Raw genomic sequence first — 20,385 nt, 5'->3', positions numbered from 1 at the left:
GAAGAACAAACTAATATTACTGTGTACAAGTCTGTACACAGAGCACATGTGTGAGTCCTGCTGCTGAGCTGAACTCTGTGCTAATTCTGTCACCAGCTCAGCCCCTCAGCTTTCATGCATGCTCAGAGATAATATGATGAAAAGCCCACATAGTGCAGCACAGCTCTCACAGGGCCTTTCTGGGTGTGGGACACTGTGTTTGTGAACATGTCTTGTGTGCCATTGCAGCCTTGAGAAAGAAAGAACAAGGGAGTAGGAGGGGAAGGGCAGTGCCAAGATATGGAGATTGATGAGAATGTGCTATGGTGGGAATATCTCTCCCCTCCCAATGCATATACCAAGATCCTCACCCTGCATTGATGGTTCTAAGAAGTAGAACCTGTGTGAGGTGAGTATAAGGTCATGAACATAGGGACTTACAAATGGAATCAGAGCCATTGAAAATTAGCTCCCAGTGAGCTTTCTCACCCTCTACCACGTGAGGACATAGAAAAAAGGCACCATGTTTAATCAGGATCCAGCCCTCACCAGGCACTACATCTGCAAGAATAGATTCACATTGCTTACATGTTTCCTACCTTGATTGCACTAAGGTACAATCACAACTTGGATGCACTAAGGTACAATCTCTGCTGTTCTTGTCAGGTGCCACCAAGCATGACACAGGCATGAGGCTATCATAGACCTCTGTACTCATCGGGCAACTGAAGATAAAAAGCACAAAAAGATACTGAATTCAGCAAAGGTGCTGAGTGCAGGCCCTGTTCTCATTCCATGCAGTGAATGGTGGAGGGAAGAGGAGCCTGGTCCACTGTTCTCTGACACTCTATGGCCTTGGGAAACTCATGCATCTCTCTGAACTTTATTTGTTGGAAAGCAAAATGTCAACATTGTTCCCTGTAATATCAGTAATGCCATCATTGAAACTGAGCTAGCAAATTGAACTTTTGTAACACCCATTTAAGGTTGACCTGAGATGCCAGATGAAAAACAATAAAGTCACTGCTTCAGGAATTGCCCCAGTAGGTCATGCAAACTGCCTGCTGTCTTTAACAACTCTATTTTTTTCTTAGCACCTTTTTATGGAACTGCCAACCATGACCATAAGATTGGATTTATACAGTAGCTGGTGAACCCATCTTTAAGTGATTTTCAGTTTTCTTAATGACTTGTGCAGATTCCACTTCAAACTTCTTAAGATTTTGATATGAAGTATATCTGAAAAGATCACATTTGAAACAATGTAAGAATTTTCAGAGTGAAATCTAATCATTTTCAGAAATGATTAGATTAGGAAAAGTGTGACCTTATCATTGGATTAGGCCGCTATCTAGGTGGTAACTATAGGCAGTAGAGCATTACTGAAGAAGGTAGGTTTCTCTGTGTGTGCCTTTTGAGTTTATATATTACCCTGATGAATGCAGTGCATTCTCTCTCTCTCTCTCTCTCTCTCTCTCTCTCTCTCTCTCTCTCTCTCTTTCTCTTTCCCTCTTCCTCTCCCTCTCCCTCTCCCTCTCCCCCCCTCTCTTTCTCCCCTGCCCTCCTTCTTGACCCCACCATGAGGGCAGCAGCTTTCCTCTACCATGCCCTTCCTACATGATGTGCTTCCTGACCTTGGAGTCAGAACAATCAAGTTGACTATATAGACTCAGATCTCAGAAACCATGGGTTGCAAATAAAATTTCCTCTTCTGTGGTTTTGACATCAGGTCTTTTGGTCATGGCAAAACAAAACTGACTAAAACAGAGTTTTAGTATATGGCTCCTCCACATATAAGAATTTACTCAGTCTTTAACCAAGATTCTGCAAGTCAATCTGAATTTTTATTCCCAGATAAAATTCCTTTGTTGGAGATTCATGTGTCTATATCTAGTTTTTTGGTGTTTTATTGGTTTTCACACTGACATTCCAAAGATGGGCAGAGATGATGTAATTTTCATTACAGTAACTTTTTGCTATCAGTAAACATGCACATGTCAAGGCCATCAGAAATGAAGTTCTGAAATCCTTTCCTAGTGAGTCCTCTGGATCAGGTGAATTATAAAGTAGAGCCCACTGACATGCAACTAAACCCAGAAGCTCTCCTTCCCCTCAAGTCCCCGACATTCAAAGAAGAAATGTAGAAACCTGTGGCATTACTCAGATTTCTGCAATCTGCTAGGTTCTTTATTAGTATCTACTCCATATAGTCTTGAATGTTGTGCAGTGATGCATCTCAGGGATACTTATCAAATCATCTTCCTCTCAGCATCCTGGTTCTCTACTCAACATGCATAATTGTGGCCACATTTTTAACCCAATTGCTAACCTGCAGCCATTATTTTGTACTTCCTTTCATTCATTTTCCCCTTGCAACTGTTAGATGAAAATTTTATAGCACATTGTATCTATTCAAGTTATTTTTAATGCTCACTGTATGTACTGGTCTTTAATATATTAATTAGGAAAGTTTGATATGAGGAGAAAGAAATGAGTATTTTCTTATCTTTTTCATCACAAATGTAGTTAAGCATTGTGATAAAATGGAATGTAGCAACAATTAACTTTTTTTATCCACCTAAATGCTAATGAGCATTTTTTCTTGCCTTTAAATCTACAGGAGAAAAAGAACTTATGTTAAAGAGTAGATGTATAAGTATCTGAATATTGAGTACTTAAGTTATTTTAGTGGACAAAAAGATGTATAAATGTCTCATAAGTTGGATACCGGTGTGATATTTGTTCCTTAGCCTGAGTTCTTCTATTCCTTTTTCAGAACCCTAAACAATCATGAAACAATCTCACTTTTCAGCCAAATATTAAAATATTGTTTTAATTCTCCTCAAGCCCTGTAGTCACTACCATTAGTTTCTAAAGAACTTTCTAGCCACAGTTAAACTGATATTTACAATCTAATTGTAGCACATGGGGTTCTTAATGCAAGGGGAAAGAAATAAATTAATCTCCATTGAGACAAAAAAAAGAACATTCTGAAAGATGTCTGGTTGCCCATTAAATATTCAGACACAAAAGAAGCAGGCTGGATGTGTATACACCAAGAACAGTGCCAGAACAGGCATGAGGCAGCATTATTATAAGATGTCATCTGGTCAAACCTCACTCCAGGACTGTCAGGACAAGGCACCTCAACACAACCCATAAGCACAGGTTTGGGGGATGTGGACAGCATATGGGATGGAGAGTTACTCCAGGAAGGAGTTGGGCATATGGTTGATGGCTCATGGAACTGACCAGGCAAACAGGAAGAATGGGATACAGTGATACAAGACTGCCAAGGAGATGTTTGATGTTGACACTAGTGTGCCCTGTTGGAGGCCCAGAAATTACTTAGATTTTTAGGGAATCAGGGACCCCATATCCAGCTCAGATGAGCCACTGATAACAAATGTCAAGGATAAATTTTTAGTAAAAGCAAGGAACATGGCAAGTACACAATCACAGAATATGAAAAAGGCAAAGAGAGAAAACTGTGGCCTTAGTACCTGTAGCAGAAAGAGCTTCTTTATGTATTATGTGCCTGGAGAAAGATGACAGATGTGAATAATTATGCTTCCTAGGAGCCATTTGGATTTCAATATCTCTACAAAAGTTAAAACTAAATGTTAGAAGAATACAACTTGTTGTTGTTATTGTTTTTGACTTTTTTCCACATTGGTACAGGGGATTAAACCCAGGGTACTAAACAATTAAGCTACATTCCCAGACCATTTAATTTCTTTTTTAATTTTTATTTTGAGACATGTCTGCACAAGATTCTCAAAGCCATGCTAAGTTGATTAGGCTGCCTTTCAATGTGCAATCCTCCTGCGTCAACCTCCCAAGTTGTGATTTTTGGCACCACATCCAGGTGAAATAGTTGTTTTAAGAGTATAATTCCTTGTCCCAAGATCAGAAACCATAGAGAGAATAATAAGCCATATGTGATCCTGAAGGAGAGGACTACTAGCCACCCAGAAGAGCTGGATATTTGGAGACCCAGGCCCCATGTTGTTGTGGGAAACTTGAAATGTACACAGTGCAAGCTGCTAACAGGATATAACATGCAGTGCTGGAAAACATAAAATAAAAACACAGGATACAAACACAGCAAGGGTATAATGTCAAACAGAAATAATATTTCAATATCAGTTTATTATTACTTTAAAATATTATGTGAACAAATAGCATATTGTATATTACATATAATAGGATAATATCAACATTGTCAATGTTATCATTGAGTTTTCAATTAAATATATTAATTATTAATTATATATAATAAATCACATTTAAACATGTTACTAGAAATCTAATTACATATGTGGAATAACATATATCTATATGTCAGCAGTGCTCTAGAGAGTTCCAATCTGCATGGAGAGAAACCATACAGAGGAACAGGGACGGCCATGTTCATTTCTTCTTGGAGGAGAACATCCCACACACTCTTCTTATGGCTCCCAGCACCTCCTTGTTCCTCAGACTATAGACAATGGGATTGAGCATGGGGGTTAGGATGGTGTAGAAGACAGCTAGATTCTTATCCTCTTCAGGTGAGCGAAGACTCTTGGGCCGAAGATAAGTGTAGGCAAAAGGAGCATAGTAAAATATCACCACAGTTAAATGTGTGGAGCACGTGGTGAAGGCCTTTCTTCTTCCTTCCTTTGACCTCATGTGGAAGATAGCAAAAATGACTCGTCCATAAGATGCTGTGGTGCCAAGGAAAGGAAGGAGGAGAACCAAGAGTGCACTAAAAATAACCATGTACTCATAGATCCAGGTGTCCGTACAGACCAGAGGCATCATGGCTGGGATGTCACAGTAGAAGTGACTGATGGTCCTGGACCTGCAGTATGGAAGATGAAGAGCATACACAGTGTGTACTAGGCCATTGAGGGAACCTAGTGTCCAGCACCCAAGGATCATTTTCACACACATTCTTTTGCTCATATATATGTGATAATGCAGGGGGTGACAGATGGCCACAAAGCGGTCATAGGCCATCGAGGCCAGGAGTAAGCCTTCAGAACTTGCCATGGTGACAAAGAAGAACATTTGCACACCACAGCCCAGGAAAGAGATGCTCCTCTGGCCAGAGAGGAAGTTGATGGCCATCTTGGGGACAGTGGAGGAGATGTACATCAGGTCCATGAGGGAGAGCTGGCTGAGGAGAAAGTACATGGGGGTGTGGAGCCGTGGGTCCAAGAAGATGAGGGCAGTCATCCCTGAGTTCCCCAAACAGGCGAGAACAAACACAGAGATGATCAGGAGCAAGAGAAATAGGCCTTTCTGATTTGGGGGAAACAACCCCAACAAAATAAAGTCATTTGAAGTATGGTTCCAATTATCCATAAAAATCTATTTTCTCAAATTCCTTGAAAAGAAATAAAAAATGAAAATTGAGCATTTAAGATGAAATGAAACAGTAAAGGGAAAAAAGAAGAAATTGCCTTTATTAGTGTTTATTTAAAATTAATTATTTTAATTTCAACCTATACCTTTTCTTAAATTTATTTTGAGACCTGAATTGAATTTTCCTCCCCCAGTTCTCTCTGATAACCATTTCAGCAAGTCATAGGCACATACATACTCATGAAATACAAAGTTTAATAGGACATACAGCAAGGACAGTTGAATTCCCTGGAGCCTTCCTGCCTGTTGACTCCTAGTAAGAGCATTCCTAGGACTATACACTAGGCTCAGCCCTGGAGGAAGCTAGGATCCTGCTTTCCCAGCTCCCCAACTCAGCACTCAGGTTCACCACAAACATGTCCTGTGGGGCGCAGAAGTGCCCTGTGTGCTTGAGTCTGCATCCTCAGTGACCTCGCCTCCTCCACACCTTTAGTGCCTGCTCTCCCCTCCCACTGGCACTGCTGCAGCTGAGTAAGCCAGGGTCTTCTCCCAGAGCTGTTCTGCTCACCTCCTAAACAGAAGCTGCTCAGCTGGCCCTAAAAGGGGGTCACCATCCAAAGCATTATTCTCGTCCTGTGAAGATATAGTGTGACCTATAATATCCATACTTATTATAATATGTCCTTTAGATATTGTCTCCTCCCTAATGAGTTTTCTATTTTCTGAAGTCTTATAAACTCATTTTTTCTTTTTTATATGTGTGTTTGTGTAAGGAAAAACACATGATAAAAATAACAGGTTACAGTACTATACAAGATTTTTATTCTATTTTTCACAGCAGAAAGCATACTTTATGTGGTGATGGATATATCAACATGGGTTTTGATAACAGAAACACATAGTCAGAGGCTTTTTTACTGTTTACATAGGAATCTTTGAGATGTCATTGCTTATATGAACACTTTTTTATATTACTTCATTTATCTTAATCCATATACAGCCCAATTATGTAAATATAGACACTGATGTCTTCATTTTCTAAGTATGAAAAGTAGAATTCACCAATGAAAAGAGAAATATTTGAAGCTACAGTGTGTACTCAGAGTAGGAATTGAGCCTGTGTGACTCCTTTACATTTCCAATCATTTTTTAACTATTTGGTAAACTCTTTACTGTTTCTACACATTCAAAACAATTTCTATAACTATCACTGTCCTCCATAAGATGAGGCCTATTTTCATATCTGCGACTAGGTCAGAGCACATGGACCTTAAAGAGGAAGTTCTTTTGTTCTCCTTGTCCTACACTGCAAGTTTTCATCTTGTCATTTAATAAGGAGGCCTATGATTCCATTTAGAATAGCAGCTACAGAGAGTTCAGAGTATCATAAAAATATAGATGATAATTGCTGTATTAATTATCTTTTTTTTTCCTAAATTGAAAACGCACGTGCATTTTCAATTCAATGCATGAGTATATTGACTTCAGGATCACATTCATCTGTATTGAAGATTTTGCAATCTGGAACTTTGGAGTTAGATATGAGGGTATAATTCCTTTGAAGACCAGAAAATTTCTATATTGGGTATTGGACCTTATTTTATTTCTAGAATATCTTCAAACATCACTCTTTTTGTTACATTACAATATGGAGAATATTGCTCTGTGATTACAAGCTGTCTAAAGGATTAGTGTTTCCCTTGATTATTTTATAAGGCATGTTATAAAATATTGAGAGTTTAAAAATATAACCTTGATCTGACAGAACCTAATACATACAAGTGCAGCAAGTGTAGCTGGATGAGTTCATTTTGCAAAACTTACAAAAAAGCAAAACTAATTAATACAATGAAAATTAATGGTCCCTGAAAAAATGTTACAGTCAGCCCTGGACTAAAAAGTGAATTGTTTGATTGAACCTAGGCTAACTCAGTTCCAATAACCTCATGTAAAAGCTTTGAAGATGGAATTAAGTGAGATATGGGTTTAGCTTATAGAACTCTGAATAAGTTTCACTCTCCTCTCTTCCTTTTATATTTTAAATTCAGAAGAAGTAGACCCAGCGATATTAATCTCTCAATTAAATTCACACTCCTGGATAGCAGTACATTCTAAAATTTCAACGATTTCACATCAAATAATTTTACATTTAAACTCCCTCTTATATTTTACATTTTGTTATACCATGGCCTATTCTGTGTGAAAAATAAATGATTCCTAATGATAAGAAAATATCAATTCTAAAATATTTCTTGGTTAAAGCTAACTCAAATTAATTTAGCACAATTAGTTAATTTTGATTTTCATTTTGTGAAATTCTTCAGACTGGGTTTTGAGAGAAGATGAGTCATTTTAATTACAATGTACCCTGCTAAAAGTCCATTGAATACTTTGAAATATTTAAACCCAAAGCTGTGCTCACACTCTGCAAGGATAAGCAAATAGGTTCTGACACTGAGCAGCTGGCCTGGATCTCACCAAGCTCTCCTGATGTGAGGAGCCAAAGGTACCAGAAGGGAGTTCTCAGAACACACTCAGTGCCCACATCTCCCACCTCTAGTATTCTCTTATGCTGAACTCTCAGAGCTCCTCACCTTGGGAGCTGCTTCCTTATTGCTTTGCTCAGTCATCTCCCTCTTCTCTTCCCTTGTTCAAGTAAAACAGACTCAAACATGACACACTTACTTCTGGAGAATGGGACAGAAGGATGAACTGCTGCCTCTGATGCACAGAACATCCCTCCTTCAAGCCTTAAATGTCCTTCCTGTAATGGATCCCCAGGGTCCAAGCCCATGGGAGAGAAAACTTGGTCATTTCACCTGACTTTGCTAATTTCCCGGTGAACTTGGTTGAAGTATGGAATAAATCAGCCAACCCACTCAGCTGCCACTCTCTCCTGCTGCCCAGAATTAGTCTCAAGAGGGATGAGTCATTCCAGAACAGGATGAGTAACTGTTGGGGTGTTAGGTCATGTCTAATAAAACCTCCTGTTTTGTAAGTTAAAATCTGAGGATCAACAAGAAGCAGTGTTGAGCTGGGTGATATCAGCTATGGTAGTGAGAGCAATTACCTTCTATAGTCTAGTCAGATTCTTAAGCAAATTATTGGCTGTGGTGGCTGAATTAAATTACAAAATATCTTTTTCTATATGAGGAAAGTTATTAATTGATTTGTGAAAATGTGAATGAGGAAAGCTATTCTCCTAAAGTAAAGGTTGACTTTGAGGTTTTGTAATACAATGAGGATTTGGAAGCACAGTGGTTTCTACCAGGCAGCTCCAACACTGACTAGGGGAAAAAACTGGAAAAATCCCTTCACACTTTTCTCTCTTGTCAATATTTTTTGGTTTTTGTTTTGTTTGTTTTTGTTTTGTTTTTCTTTTTGGTACAAGAGGTTGAACCCAGTGGTGCTTAAACAATGTGCCACATCCTCAGCCCTTTTTCTATGTTTTATTTTGAGACAGGATCTCACTAAGTTGCTCAGGGCCTTGCTAAATTGCTGAGGTTGGCTTTAAACTTGTGATCCTTCTCCCTCAGCCTCCTAAGCTGCTGGAATGACAGGCATGTGCCACCAACCCTGACAGTTGTCAACTCTTTAAACAAGACTAATTGGAGGGACATTCTGGGAACAGCATGGAAGTATGCATGCAGATGTTTGCTCCCTGTTGCATGGGTAGCAGTGACAGATGTGAGGAACTCTTCCTTTCCTGACAAACTTCAGATTGGTACACCAGGGAAGCATATATTTCACGTCATCTGTGGGTCTTAACTGTGACCTGGCTCTCATCATATATGAAGAAAATTTCACCCTTTGACTTTCTGAGTCTGTCTTTTCCACAGAGTATATGTTTTCTTGTTCCATCAGTTTACTGTCAAATGCCATAACTTCATTTTTCTTTATGACTGAGTAAAACTCCATTGTATATATATAGCACATTTCCTTTATATATTCATCTCTTTTTTTAACGAGAGAGAAAGAATATTTTAATATTTATTTTTTAGTCTTCGGCGGACACAACATCTTTGTTTGTATGTAGTGCTGAGGGTCGAACCAGGGCTGCACGCATGCCAGGCAAGTGCGCTACCGCTTGAGCCACATCCCCAGCCCAATTTATTCATCTCTTGAGAGGCAACTTTCTCACAATATGGGCATCATGAATTTTCCCGCTATAATCATTGATGACCCTATAGACTTTTGGTGATCTTCCACACATCTTTTAAAGTGGTTTCATTAATTTGCAGTCCCATTAACAATGCATGAGTGTATTTTCCCCATATCTTCACCAGCATTTATTATTACTTATATTCTTGATAATGTCTTTTCTGACTGGAGTGACATGAATTTTCAGTGTGGTTTTAATTTCAATTTCCTAGATTCTTATGGATATGAAACTTTTTTTTTCATGTATTTGTTGGCCATTCTATATCTACTTTTGAAAAATGACTGTTTGGTTCTTTACCCATTAATCTATTTGGTTATTTGCTTTTTGTGGTAAATATTTTGGATTTTAGAAGAATGCCTGGTGAATATTTTCTCTCTTTTTGCAGGCTATCTCTTCATACTTTTTTTTTCTTTTTTTGATGATGTAGAACTTTATATCTTGATGCTGTACCACTGACTGACTGTTGCTTTTATTACTTGAGCTTTAACATTCTTGTTAATAAAGTTAATACCTGTGCTGATGTTTTGGAGTGTTCAACCTATGTTTTATTCTACCTTTGCAAAGTTTCTGGTGTATTTCTTTGATATTTATTGCACTTTGTGTTGGTTTTTGTATAGAGTAGGGATCTAGTTTCATTCTTCTGCAAATGGACATCCAGGTTTCCCAGTTCCGTTTTGTTAAACAGTCTGTCTTTCTCCAATGCTTTTGGGAACTTTGTCAAGTATCTGATGACTTTGTGTATGTCAGTTGTCTCTGTGTCTTCTATTTTATTGAATTGTTCTTCATGTCTGTTTTGAGACCAATATTATGTGGATTTTGTATAGTTCTGTAGTATAATTGAAAATTTGATATTGTGACACTTCCTGCACCACTACTTTTGTGAAGGATGGCTTTGTGTACTCTGGGATTTTTATTCTTCTAAAAGAGTTTTAGGGCTATTTTCTCTTCTTCTTTGAAAAATGTCATTGTTATTTTGTTTTGGGTTCCATTGAATCTGTATATTGCGTTTGGAAGTATGGCCATTTTGACCATATTAATTCTACCTATCCAACAAGGGCAGTCTTTCCATTGTCAATGTCTTCTTGAATTTCTTTCTTTAATGTTTGTAGTTTTCATTGCAGAGATCCTTCAGCCTCTTCTTTGAATTCATTCTAAAATATTTGTTTTTGAAATTATTGTGTATAGGAAAGTGTTCCTGATTTCTTTCTCACCAGATTTGTTATCACACTATAGTAAAGCAATTTTTTATGCCTTTTGTTCTTGTGTCTGGTAACTTTGCTGAATGTATTTATTTATTTAGAAGTATTCTGGTGGAGTTTGAAGGGTCTTCTAGATCATGTCATCAGCAAATAGATAATATGAATTATTTCTTACCTATTTGTATAGTCTCAGTTTCCCTGTCTTGTGTCATGTCTCCTGAAATAGATTCAAGACGCAAGTGGAATAGTAGATGTAAGAGTGTCCATTCTTGCCATGTTCCTGATTTTAGAGAAAATCCTTATTTTTTTTTCCATTCAGTACAATGTTGGCATTGGGTTTTTCATTCATTTCCTTTTAAATAGTGGAGGTAAGTAAGTACCTTGTATTCCTTTCACTGTTGTGGTAAGTTTTTTCCACATATTCAACATTAATGAATACTGGATTTGTTGAATGCGTTTCTGCATTTATTGAGGTGATTATGTAATAATTATCCTTAATTCCACTTATGTGTTGGATTATACATATTGATTTGTGTGTAGAACCAAACCTGCATAACTGGGGTAAAACTTGTTCATGGTGGACTTAATGTGTTTTTACATGTGATTTGGTCATATTATATTTCATTGGGGAATTTTGCATGTATGTTTACTAAGTACATTCTTCTGAAGTTTTCTTTTCTTGATGTGTCTTTGTCTGGTTTTGGTGCCAGGGTGATACTGGCTCCATATAATGAACTGGTAGTGTTTCCCCTCTTTGTATTTATGGAATGGCTTGAGGAGAATTGGATTATTTTAACTTTAAGGTCTGGTAGAACTACATGCAGTCCAGCAGTTTGCTTTTTAAAAGGATTTTGTTCTCTGCTTCAATCTCATTGTTTGATATTAGTCTATTTAGGTTTTCTGTTTCTTTCCGGTTCAATTTACGAAGGTCATATGTGTCTAGGAATGTTTCCATGTCTTCATTTTTCCAACTTCTTAGAGTATAAGTTTTCAAAATCATTTCTGATAATCCTCTAGATTTCAGTAGTGTCTGTGGTGGTATTTCCTTTTTATGTTAGATTTTGCAATTGCGCCATTCCTTCTTATTTTTAGTTAGTTTGACAAAAATTTAACAATTTTATTTGTCCTATCAATAATCAACTCTTTCATCAACCTTTTGTGTTGTTGTTGTTGTTGTTTATCTTAATTTCATAGATTTTTGTCTCTCCTTTCAATAATTTTCTGTTTTCTACTGATTTTTGGTCTTGGTTTGGTCTTTTATTATGTCCCAGAGATGTAAAGTTAGATTATTTATTTAGTGTCTTTCTATTCCTTTAAGGTATGCACTCAATGCCATGAATTTTTCTCTTAGAACCGTATTTTTACTTTCTCAGAAATTTTAATAAATTGTATCACTATTCTCATTTACTTTTCAGTATTTTCTACTTTCTCCCCTGATTTTTTTCTGCTAGCCATTTATCATCCAAAAGCATATTATTTAAAGTACAAGTCCTAGCATAGTTTCTGATTTTAATCTATCATTGATTTTAATTTTATTACATTAAAATATTCATGTATAAATATACCACAGTGAATCTTATCACCATGTACATCCACAAGACAGCAATTTTTAAAGACTTTAATTAAGTAGCAGAAAAATCAATGGATGGGACAGGGGGACAAGTAAGGTAAGTATTGGTGACTGAATTATAACAAATTATATTCTGTTCTTTTATAATTATGTCAAAATAAACTCCCATCATGCATAACTAAAAGGAATGCACACAAACAAAATTTTTGAGAATCCTTATGAAAAAAAAACAACTAAAGTAATGCACATGCTTTTCAATAAAATCAGCAAAAAATAAATTCCAAACTTTTAGAATGAAATTGAAATTTGAATGCAAGATATATTTAGAACCCTGAATAAGAAAGATTAAAAAAATCCTGTTTAAAATAAAAATGCCTAACCAATAGTATAAAGATATACTTTTAAAATCCAAAAAAGAAAAGCACATGTCACATTTACAGGCAAGCTATTCAACTGATTTTCCAGGCCAGGCAATAAAAACCAAGGGGAATTGGACAAATTCTGAACAAAAAGAGGTACCCAACAATAATTTCGTAGCCAGGAAAACTACCTATCAGTCTTGGAGATGAAATCCATCTTTTTCAATGACAAGAAGAAACAAAAACAATTCACAGTAATTAAGCCTACATTACAAAATTATATATTGAAATATTTCATCCCAAATAAATGAAATATAGACATCAGAGCCATCCTAGGGTCCAATCCTACTAGAAGAATAGCAATTGTAAGAAGAAACAAATCTGAATTAATTATTAGAAATAAATCAAAATGGCAAAAAATACAAATCATCTCTCTATAATAATACTGAATGTAAATGGTCTAAACATTCCAGTCAAAGACTTAGATTGCCATAGTGGTTTTACAAACAAACAAACAACAACCAAAATCCAACCACAATATTTTAAAAAGCCTTAACTATGAACACAAAAACTGTAAAGTTGAAGAATAACCCATGTGTGTTGTTGTCTGTATAAAAGGGGAATGGCAAGCATGGGTCATTGCATAACTGGGTCATTCTACCCAAGAGCTGGCCACAGCAGTAAGGACATGTATGCCTATACACTGTATCATGCCACCTGAGATTTTCTGACGAATAAGCTTTGGCATTTCTCTTGGCATCCTTACATAATAGCTTGAATTGTATTTAATGTCACTTATAGTGATTATTTATTAGAATATCATTCTCCAAAAACAGTTTTTTCAGGTGTAAGAATGGATAGAAATGTTTTTCAGAAGATTAAAATTATCTCATGAGGGGTTCAGGGGACAGAGGAGGGGAGAAAAAGGGAAGGTACCAGGAAACAACACTGAGCAAAATATGTTGTTATATTATATGAATGAAAATACACTATTACATATAATTAAAATGTGTCAGTGAAAAAAGAAATAAACAACAACTAAAAACATTGTGGGTATATAAAACCTGATATGCAATATAACCTTAATTACCGAATATTTTACAAAAAGCTGTAATAAAAAAGCTTTCAATTCCTACATAATGGAAAAAACTTCAGTATTTAATGGTAATTTTCACAATAAAGAAATAATTTGAGCATACATAACACCTAAAATTAGGTAATAAATACAACATATGAGATACTCAAATTTTTACTCATGGTTTTATTAGGATCAGTTTATTGTAATTTTGCTATTATAAAGCAAATGGAAAAGAAATTATTATATTCAGAGACATTACTATGTGCCATTACTGTGCATATATTGAATAACAACACGTGAAATACAGATTTCAGAAACTACCAGGCATTGAGCAACATTGTGGCGATCTGAATGAAGGCCTTTCTTCCTTGCCACACCTCAGCAGCCCTTGACTGAGGCCCTCTTGTGTCATTACTGATGTGGCCTCTGTTGTCCACATCTCAGGGATGCCCTCATCAAGAGAAGCAAATCATCACCCTCAACACACAGGAGGCTGTCCCCTGGCTGCTCCTTAGTCTCCACAGAGGTCTCCATGGTGTGAAGAGGAGAGGAGTGATAAAAATATTCATTTCAAAAATATTCAAGGAATTTCCTCAGAAAAATGACTTTGTTGGTGGATTACTTCAGGACACACTGCTCAGCAAGGCAGTGAGTGAGTAAGTGTGCTGAGGCCATAAAAGGTATGAACCTATTTATTTGTTATTTTTATGTATTACCTGGGAGAACTTTGCTTCAGAAATGGACTTGAAGTTGACTTTGAGGTCAAGAGCTCTACTTTTAATAGCTCTGTGTAGTGGAAATCCTGGGCATGAAACAGAAAAGAGTAAGTGAGGATCCAACATGGCGGCCTGCGAGGAAGCAGTGATTCCAATGTCTCCACTTTAACAGGATAAGAAAGACCCATCGGAACAGCTGCAACCTACCTATGGAGGAACTTCTAGCATAAATCCCTTAAGAGGAGAGTGCCGTGAACTGGTAGGTTTATTGGAAGTGACAGTTTGTCCCAGAGAAGTGGATCTTGGACGGCCACGCGGGCACAGAGGTCTAGTCCCGCAGCCATCAGCCGCTCCGGCAAGCGGCTCCCCTGGGAGGCCTAGCTCTCGCTCTGCGAGCAGCCGCCTCACCTGCCCGGTTCCTAACCACACGGCCGCAGCTACCCGGCTCTACAGGTGGCCCCGCAGCGGGTGCAGAAGTCAAGTCCTGCAGCCAGCAGCCGCTTTTGCAAGCGGCCGGCACCCGGATCGGCTTGGCCCTCCCCGCCCGAACAGGCAGTCAGCCTCCGCCATCCGGGCTCCCCTGGGAGGCCTAGCTCTTGCTCTGTGAGCAGCCGCCTCACCTGCCCGGTTCCTAACCACGCGGCTGCAGCTACCCAGCTCTACAGGTGGCCCCCCCGGCGGTCGCAGAGGTCCAATCCCGCAGCCACCAGCAGCTTCTGAAAGCGGCGGCGGCCCGGAGCGGAGTGGCAGCCCAAACCGGCAGAAGCCCCCGCCATCCTGGCTCTCCCGGGTGGCCCTGCTCTCGCTCTGCGAACAGCCAAACCACCCGCCCGGATCTTAGCCACGCAGACACAGCTGCTCCGCTCTTCAGGCTGCTCCCGGTGGCCCGACTCAGCTAGAAGGGTCCCCGCATGGCCCAGCACATGGCCATGCCCTCCGGGCTCTGCTAACAGCCCCGCCCACCTGGCAAACAACTGGGAAACTTCAAAATCTCTTCGTGGACGTGACCGCAAGGACCAAAGGACTCTTGACCCCCAACTCCCCCTACTGCTAGAGTCAGGCAGACCTGAGACCCACCAGCGGAACAGGCCTAGAGGCCTGCCAGCATGGTAGACACGTCACTCCAATTGGAGTAGGGGCAGAGCACAGCAGCCGCCCGCATCCGGATCAGGCCCAGTTACCCGAGGGGGTGGTAGTCACATTGCCACAATTGGAGTGGGGGCTGAGCAGAGCCACCACCCGCACCAGCAGGGTGGGCAGACCTGCGAACAACCGGCAGAGGCCAGCGCGGTAGACAGATCACCCCAATTAGAGGAGGAGCACAGCCACTACCCGCCCTGCAAGGGAGATTTTTCAACTATACAAGAGCAATATAAATAATTAGGGGGGAAACCTCATAAACACAACAGTTTCACCAAGCAGAAAGAAACGTGAGCAGCATGAAAAGACAAGGAAAGAAAGGACCACAAGCAATGCAGGTCAACTCAACTTTAGAAGAGGTAATAGCTGCAACAGAGGGAATGTCAGAGAGAGAGTTCAGGATATATATGCTACAGATGATCTGGAATCTCAAGGAAGACATGCGACAGCAAAATCAGACAATGAAAGATCACATTGACAAGGAACTACATAAACAAATCCAGGAAGTAAAAGATCAATTTCACAGAGAGATAGAGGTAATAAAAAACAAACAAATAGAAATCCTAGAAATGCAGGAAGCAATAAACTAACTTAAAAACTCAATTGAGAATACTACCAGCAGAGTAGATCACTTAGAAGATAGAACATCAGACAATGAAGACAAAGTATTTCAACTTGAAAAGAACATAGACAGCTCAGCAAGACTGCTAAGAAACCATGAGCAGAACATCCAGGAATTATGGGATAACTTTAAAAGACCAAACTTAAGAGTCATTGGGATACAGGAAGGCACAGAGCTCCAAACCAAAGGAATAAACAATGTATTCAGTGAAATAATACAAGAAAACTTCCCAGACTTGAAGAATGAGACAGAATCCCAAATCCTAGAAGCCTACAGGACGCCGAATGTGCAAAATCATAAGAGATCCACACCGAGACACATTATAATGAAGATGTCCAACATACATTATAAGGAGAGAATTTTAAATGCTACAAGAGAAAGGAAGCAGATTACATTTAGGGGTAAACCAATCAGGATAACAGCTGATCTCTCAACACAGACTCTGAAAGCTAGAAGATCCTGGAATAACATATTTCAAACACTGAAAGAAAATGGGTTCCAACCAAGAATCGTGTATCCGGCGAAATTAAGCTTCAGGATGGAAGACGAAATTAAAACCGTCCACGATAAACAAAAGTTAAAAGAATTCGCAGCTAGAAAACCATCTCTTCAAAAAATCCTTGGCAAAACATTACAGGAAGAGGAAATGGAAAATAACATTGAAAACCAACAGCGGGAGGTAGGACAGTAAAAGGGGGAAAGTAATCAAAGAGGAAAACAAAACAGGTTTAGTAACATTAATAAACAAATATGGCTGGAAGAACAAACCATATCTCAATAATAACTCTAAATGTTAATGGCTTAAACTCACCAATTAAGAGACACAGGCTAGTAGAATGGATCACAAAACAAGACCCACAATATGCTGCCTACAGGAGACACATATGATAGAAAAAGATATACATAGACTGAAAGTGAAAGGTTGGGAAAAATCATACCATTCATATGGACTGCTGAAACAAGCAGGAGTATCCATACTCATATCTAATAAAATAGATTTAAAGCCAAAGTTAATCAAAAGGGATAAAGAAGGACACTACATACTGCTCAAGGGAACCATACACCAACAAGACATAACAATCATAAATATATATGCTCCAAATAATGGTGCAGCTATGTTCATCAAGCAAACTCTTCTCAAGTTCAACAGTCTAATAGACCACCATACAATAATCATGGGAGACTTCAACACACCTCTCTCACCACTGGACAAATCTTCCAAACAAAAGTTAAATAAGGAAACTATAGAACTCAATAACACAATTAACAACCTAGACTTAATTGACATATATAGACTATACCACCCAACATCAAGTAGCTACACTTTTTTCTCAGCAGCACATGGAACCTTCTCAAAAATAGACCATATACTATGTCACAGGGCAACTCTTAGACAATATAAAGGAGTAGAGATAATACCATGCATCTTATCTGATCATAATGGAATGAAACTGAAAATCAATGATAAAAGAAGGAAGGAAAAATCAAGTATCACTTGGAGAATGAACAATAGGTTACTAAATGATCAATGGGTTCTAAAAGACATCAAGGAGGAAATTAAAAACTTCTTAGAGTTAAATGAAAACACAGACACAACATATCGGAATCTATGGGACATTATTGAAAGCAGTTCTAAGAGGAAAATTCATTGCTTGGAGTTCATTCCTCAAAAAAAGAAAAAACCAACAAATAAATGATCTCATACTTCATCTCAAAATCCTAGAAAAAGAAGAGCAAAACAACAGCAAAAGAAGTAGAAGGCAAGAAATAATTAAAATCAGAGCTGAAATTAATGAAATCGAAACAAAAGAAACAATTGAAAAAATTGACAAAACTAAAAGTTGGTTCTTTGAAAAAAATAAATAAAATCGACAGACCCTTAGCCATGCTAAGGAAGAGAAGAAGAGAGAGAACCCAAATTACTAGCATACGGGATGAAAAAGGTAATATTACAACAGACACTTCAGAAATACAGAACATAATCAGAAATTATTTTGAATCCTTATACTCCAATAAAATAGAAGATAGTGAAGGCATAGATAAATTTCTTAAGTCTTATGATCTGCCCAGATTGAGTCAGGAGGATATAGACAACCTAAACAGACCAATAACAATAGAGGAAATAGAAGAAACCATCAAAAGACTACCAACTAAGAAAAGCCCAGGACCGGATGGGTATACAGAAGAGTTTTACAAAACCTTTAAAGAGGAACTAACACCAATACTTTTCAAACTATTTCAGGAAATAGAAAAAGAGGGAGAACTTCCAAATTCATTCTACGAGGCCAATATCACTCTGATCCCTAAACCAGACAAAGACACTTCAAAGAAAGAAAACTACAGACCAATATCTCTAATGAATCTAGACGCAAAAATCCTCAATAAAATTTTGGCGAATCGGATTCAAAAACATACCAAAAAAAATCATACACCATGATCAAGTAGGATTCATCCCTGGGATGCAAGGCTGGTTCAATATACGGAAATCAATAAATGTTATTCACCACATCAATAGACTTAAAAATAAGAACCATATGATCATCTCGATAGATGCAGAAAAAGCATTCAACAAAGTAGAGCATCCCTTTATGTTCAAAACTCTAGAAAAATTAGGGATAACTGGATCATACCTCAACATTGTAAAAGCAATCTATGATAAGCCACAGGCCAGCATCATTCTGAATGGAGAAAAATTGAAGGCATTCCCTCTAAGATCTGGTACAAGACAGGGATGCCCTCTCTCACCACTTCTGTTCAACATAGTCCTCGAAACACTGGCCAGAGCAATTAGACAGACGAAAGAAATTAAAGGCATAAAAATAGGAAAAGAAGAACTTAAATTATCACTATTTGCAGATGACATGATCCTTTACCTAGCAGACCCAAAAGGGTCTACAAAGAAACTATTAGAGCTAATAAATGAATTCAGCAAAGTGGCAGGATATAAGATCAACACGCATAAGTCAAATGCATTCCTGTATATCAGGGACAAATCCTCTGAAATGGAAATGAGGACAACTACTCCATTCACAATATCCTCCAAAAAAATAAAATACTTGGGAATCAACCTAACAAAAGAGGTGAAAGACTTATACAATGAAAACTACAGAACCCTATAAAGAAAGATATAGAAGAAGATCTTAGAAGATGGAATAATATACCCTGTTCATGGATAGGCCAAACTAACATCATCAAAATGGCGATATTACCAAAAGTTCTCTATAAGTTCAATGCAATGCCAATCAAAATCCCAACAGCATTTCTTGTAGAAATAGATAAAACAATCATGAAGTTCATATGGAATAATAAAAGACCCAGAATAGCAAAAACAATGCTAAGCAGGAAGTGTGAATCAGGTGGGATAGCGATACCAGACTTCAAACTATACTACAGAGCAATAGTAAAAAAAAAACAGCATGGTACCGGTACCAAAAGAGGCGGGTGGACCAATGGTACAGAATAGAGGACACAGAAACCAATCCACAAAACTACAACTATCTTATATTTGATAAAGGGGCTAAAAGCATGCAATGGAGGAAGGATAGCATCTTCAACAAATGGTGCTGGGAAAACTGGAAATCCATTTGCATCAAAATGAAACTGAATCTCTTTCTCTCGCCATGCACAAAAGTTAACTCAAAATGGATCAAGGAGGTTGATATCAAAACAGAGACACGGCGTCTAATAGAAGAAAAAGTTGGCTACAATCTACATACCATGGGGTCGGGCTCCAAATTCCTCAATAGGACACCCATAGCACAAGAGTTAACAACTAGAATTAACAAATGGGACTTACTCAAACTAAAAAGTTTTTTCTCAGCAAAAGAAACAATAAGAGAGGTAAATAGGGAGCCTACATCCTGGGAACAAATCTTTACTCCTCACACTTCAGATAGAGCCCTAATATCCAGAGTATACAAGGAACTCAAAAAATTAGACAAAAAGACAACAAATAACCCAATCAACAAATGGGCCAAGGACCTGAACAGACGCTTCTCAGAGAAGGACATACAATCAATCAATAAGTACATGAAAAAATGCTCAACATCGCTAGCAGTCAGAGAAATGCAAATCAAAACCACCCTAAGATACCATCTCACTCCAGTAAGAATGGCAGCCATTATGAAGTCAAATAACAACAAGTGTTGGTGAGGATGTGGGGAAAAGGGTACACTGGTTCATTGTTGGTGGGACTGCAAATTGGTGCA

General features: G+C 38.1%; 1 protein-coding gene across 1 annotated transcript; it reads right to left on the bottom strand.

Moving 5' to 3' along the window:
- Window positions 1-4,392: 4,392 nt before the first annotated feature.
- Window positions 4,393-5,331, bottom strand: LOC144254584 (olfactory receptor 2L13-like). Its single transcript, XM_077797930.1, has one exon. The coding sequence runs from the start codon at window positions 5,329-5,331 to the stop codon at window positions 4,393-4,395; it is 939 nt and encodes a 312-aa protein (XP_077654056.1).
- Between the last annotated feature and the right edge of the window lie 15,054 nt (window positions 5,332-20,385).

This window comes from Urocitellus parryii, chromosome 1 (genome assembly GCF_045843805.1).
Source record: "Urocitellus parryii isolate mUroPar1 chromosome 1, mUroPar1.hap1, whole genome shotgun sequence".
Taxonomy (NCBI): Eukaryota; Metazoa; Chordata; class Mammalia; order Rodentia; family Sciuridae; genus Urocitellus; species Urocitellus parryii.
The sequence above is the reverse complement of the archived record's forward strand: the minus strand, read 5'-3'. Positions and strand labels throughout refer to the sequence as shown.

What these genes read in the sequence shown, in the direction of transcription:
- LOC144254584 (XM_077797930.1), bottom strand. Translation starts at nt 5,331, where the DNA reads ATGGATAATTGGAACCATACTTCAAATGACTTTATTTTGTTGGGGTTG.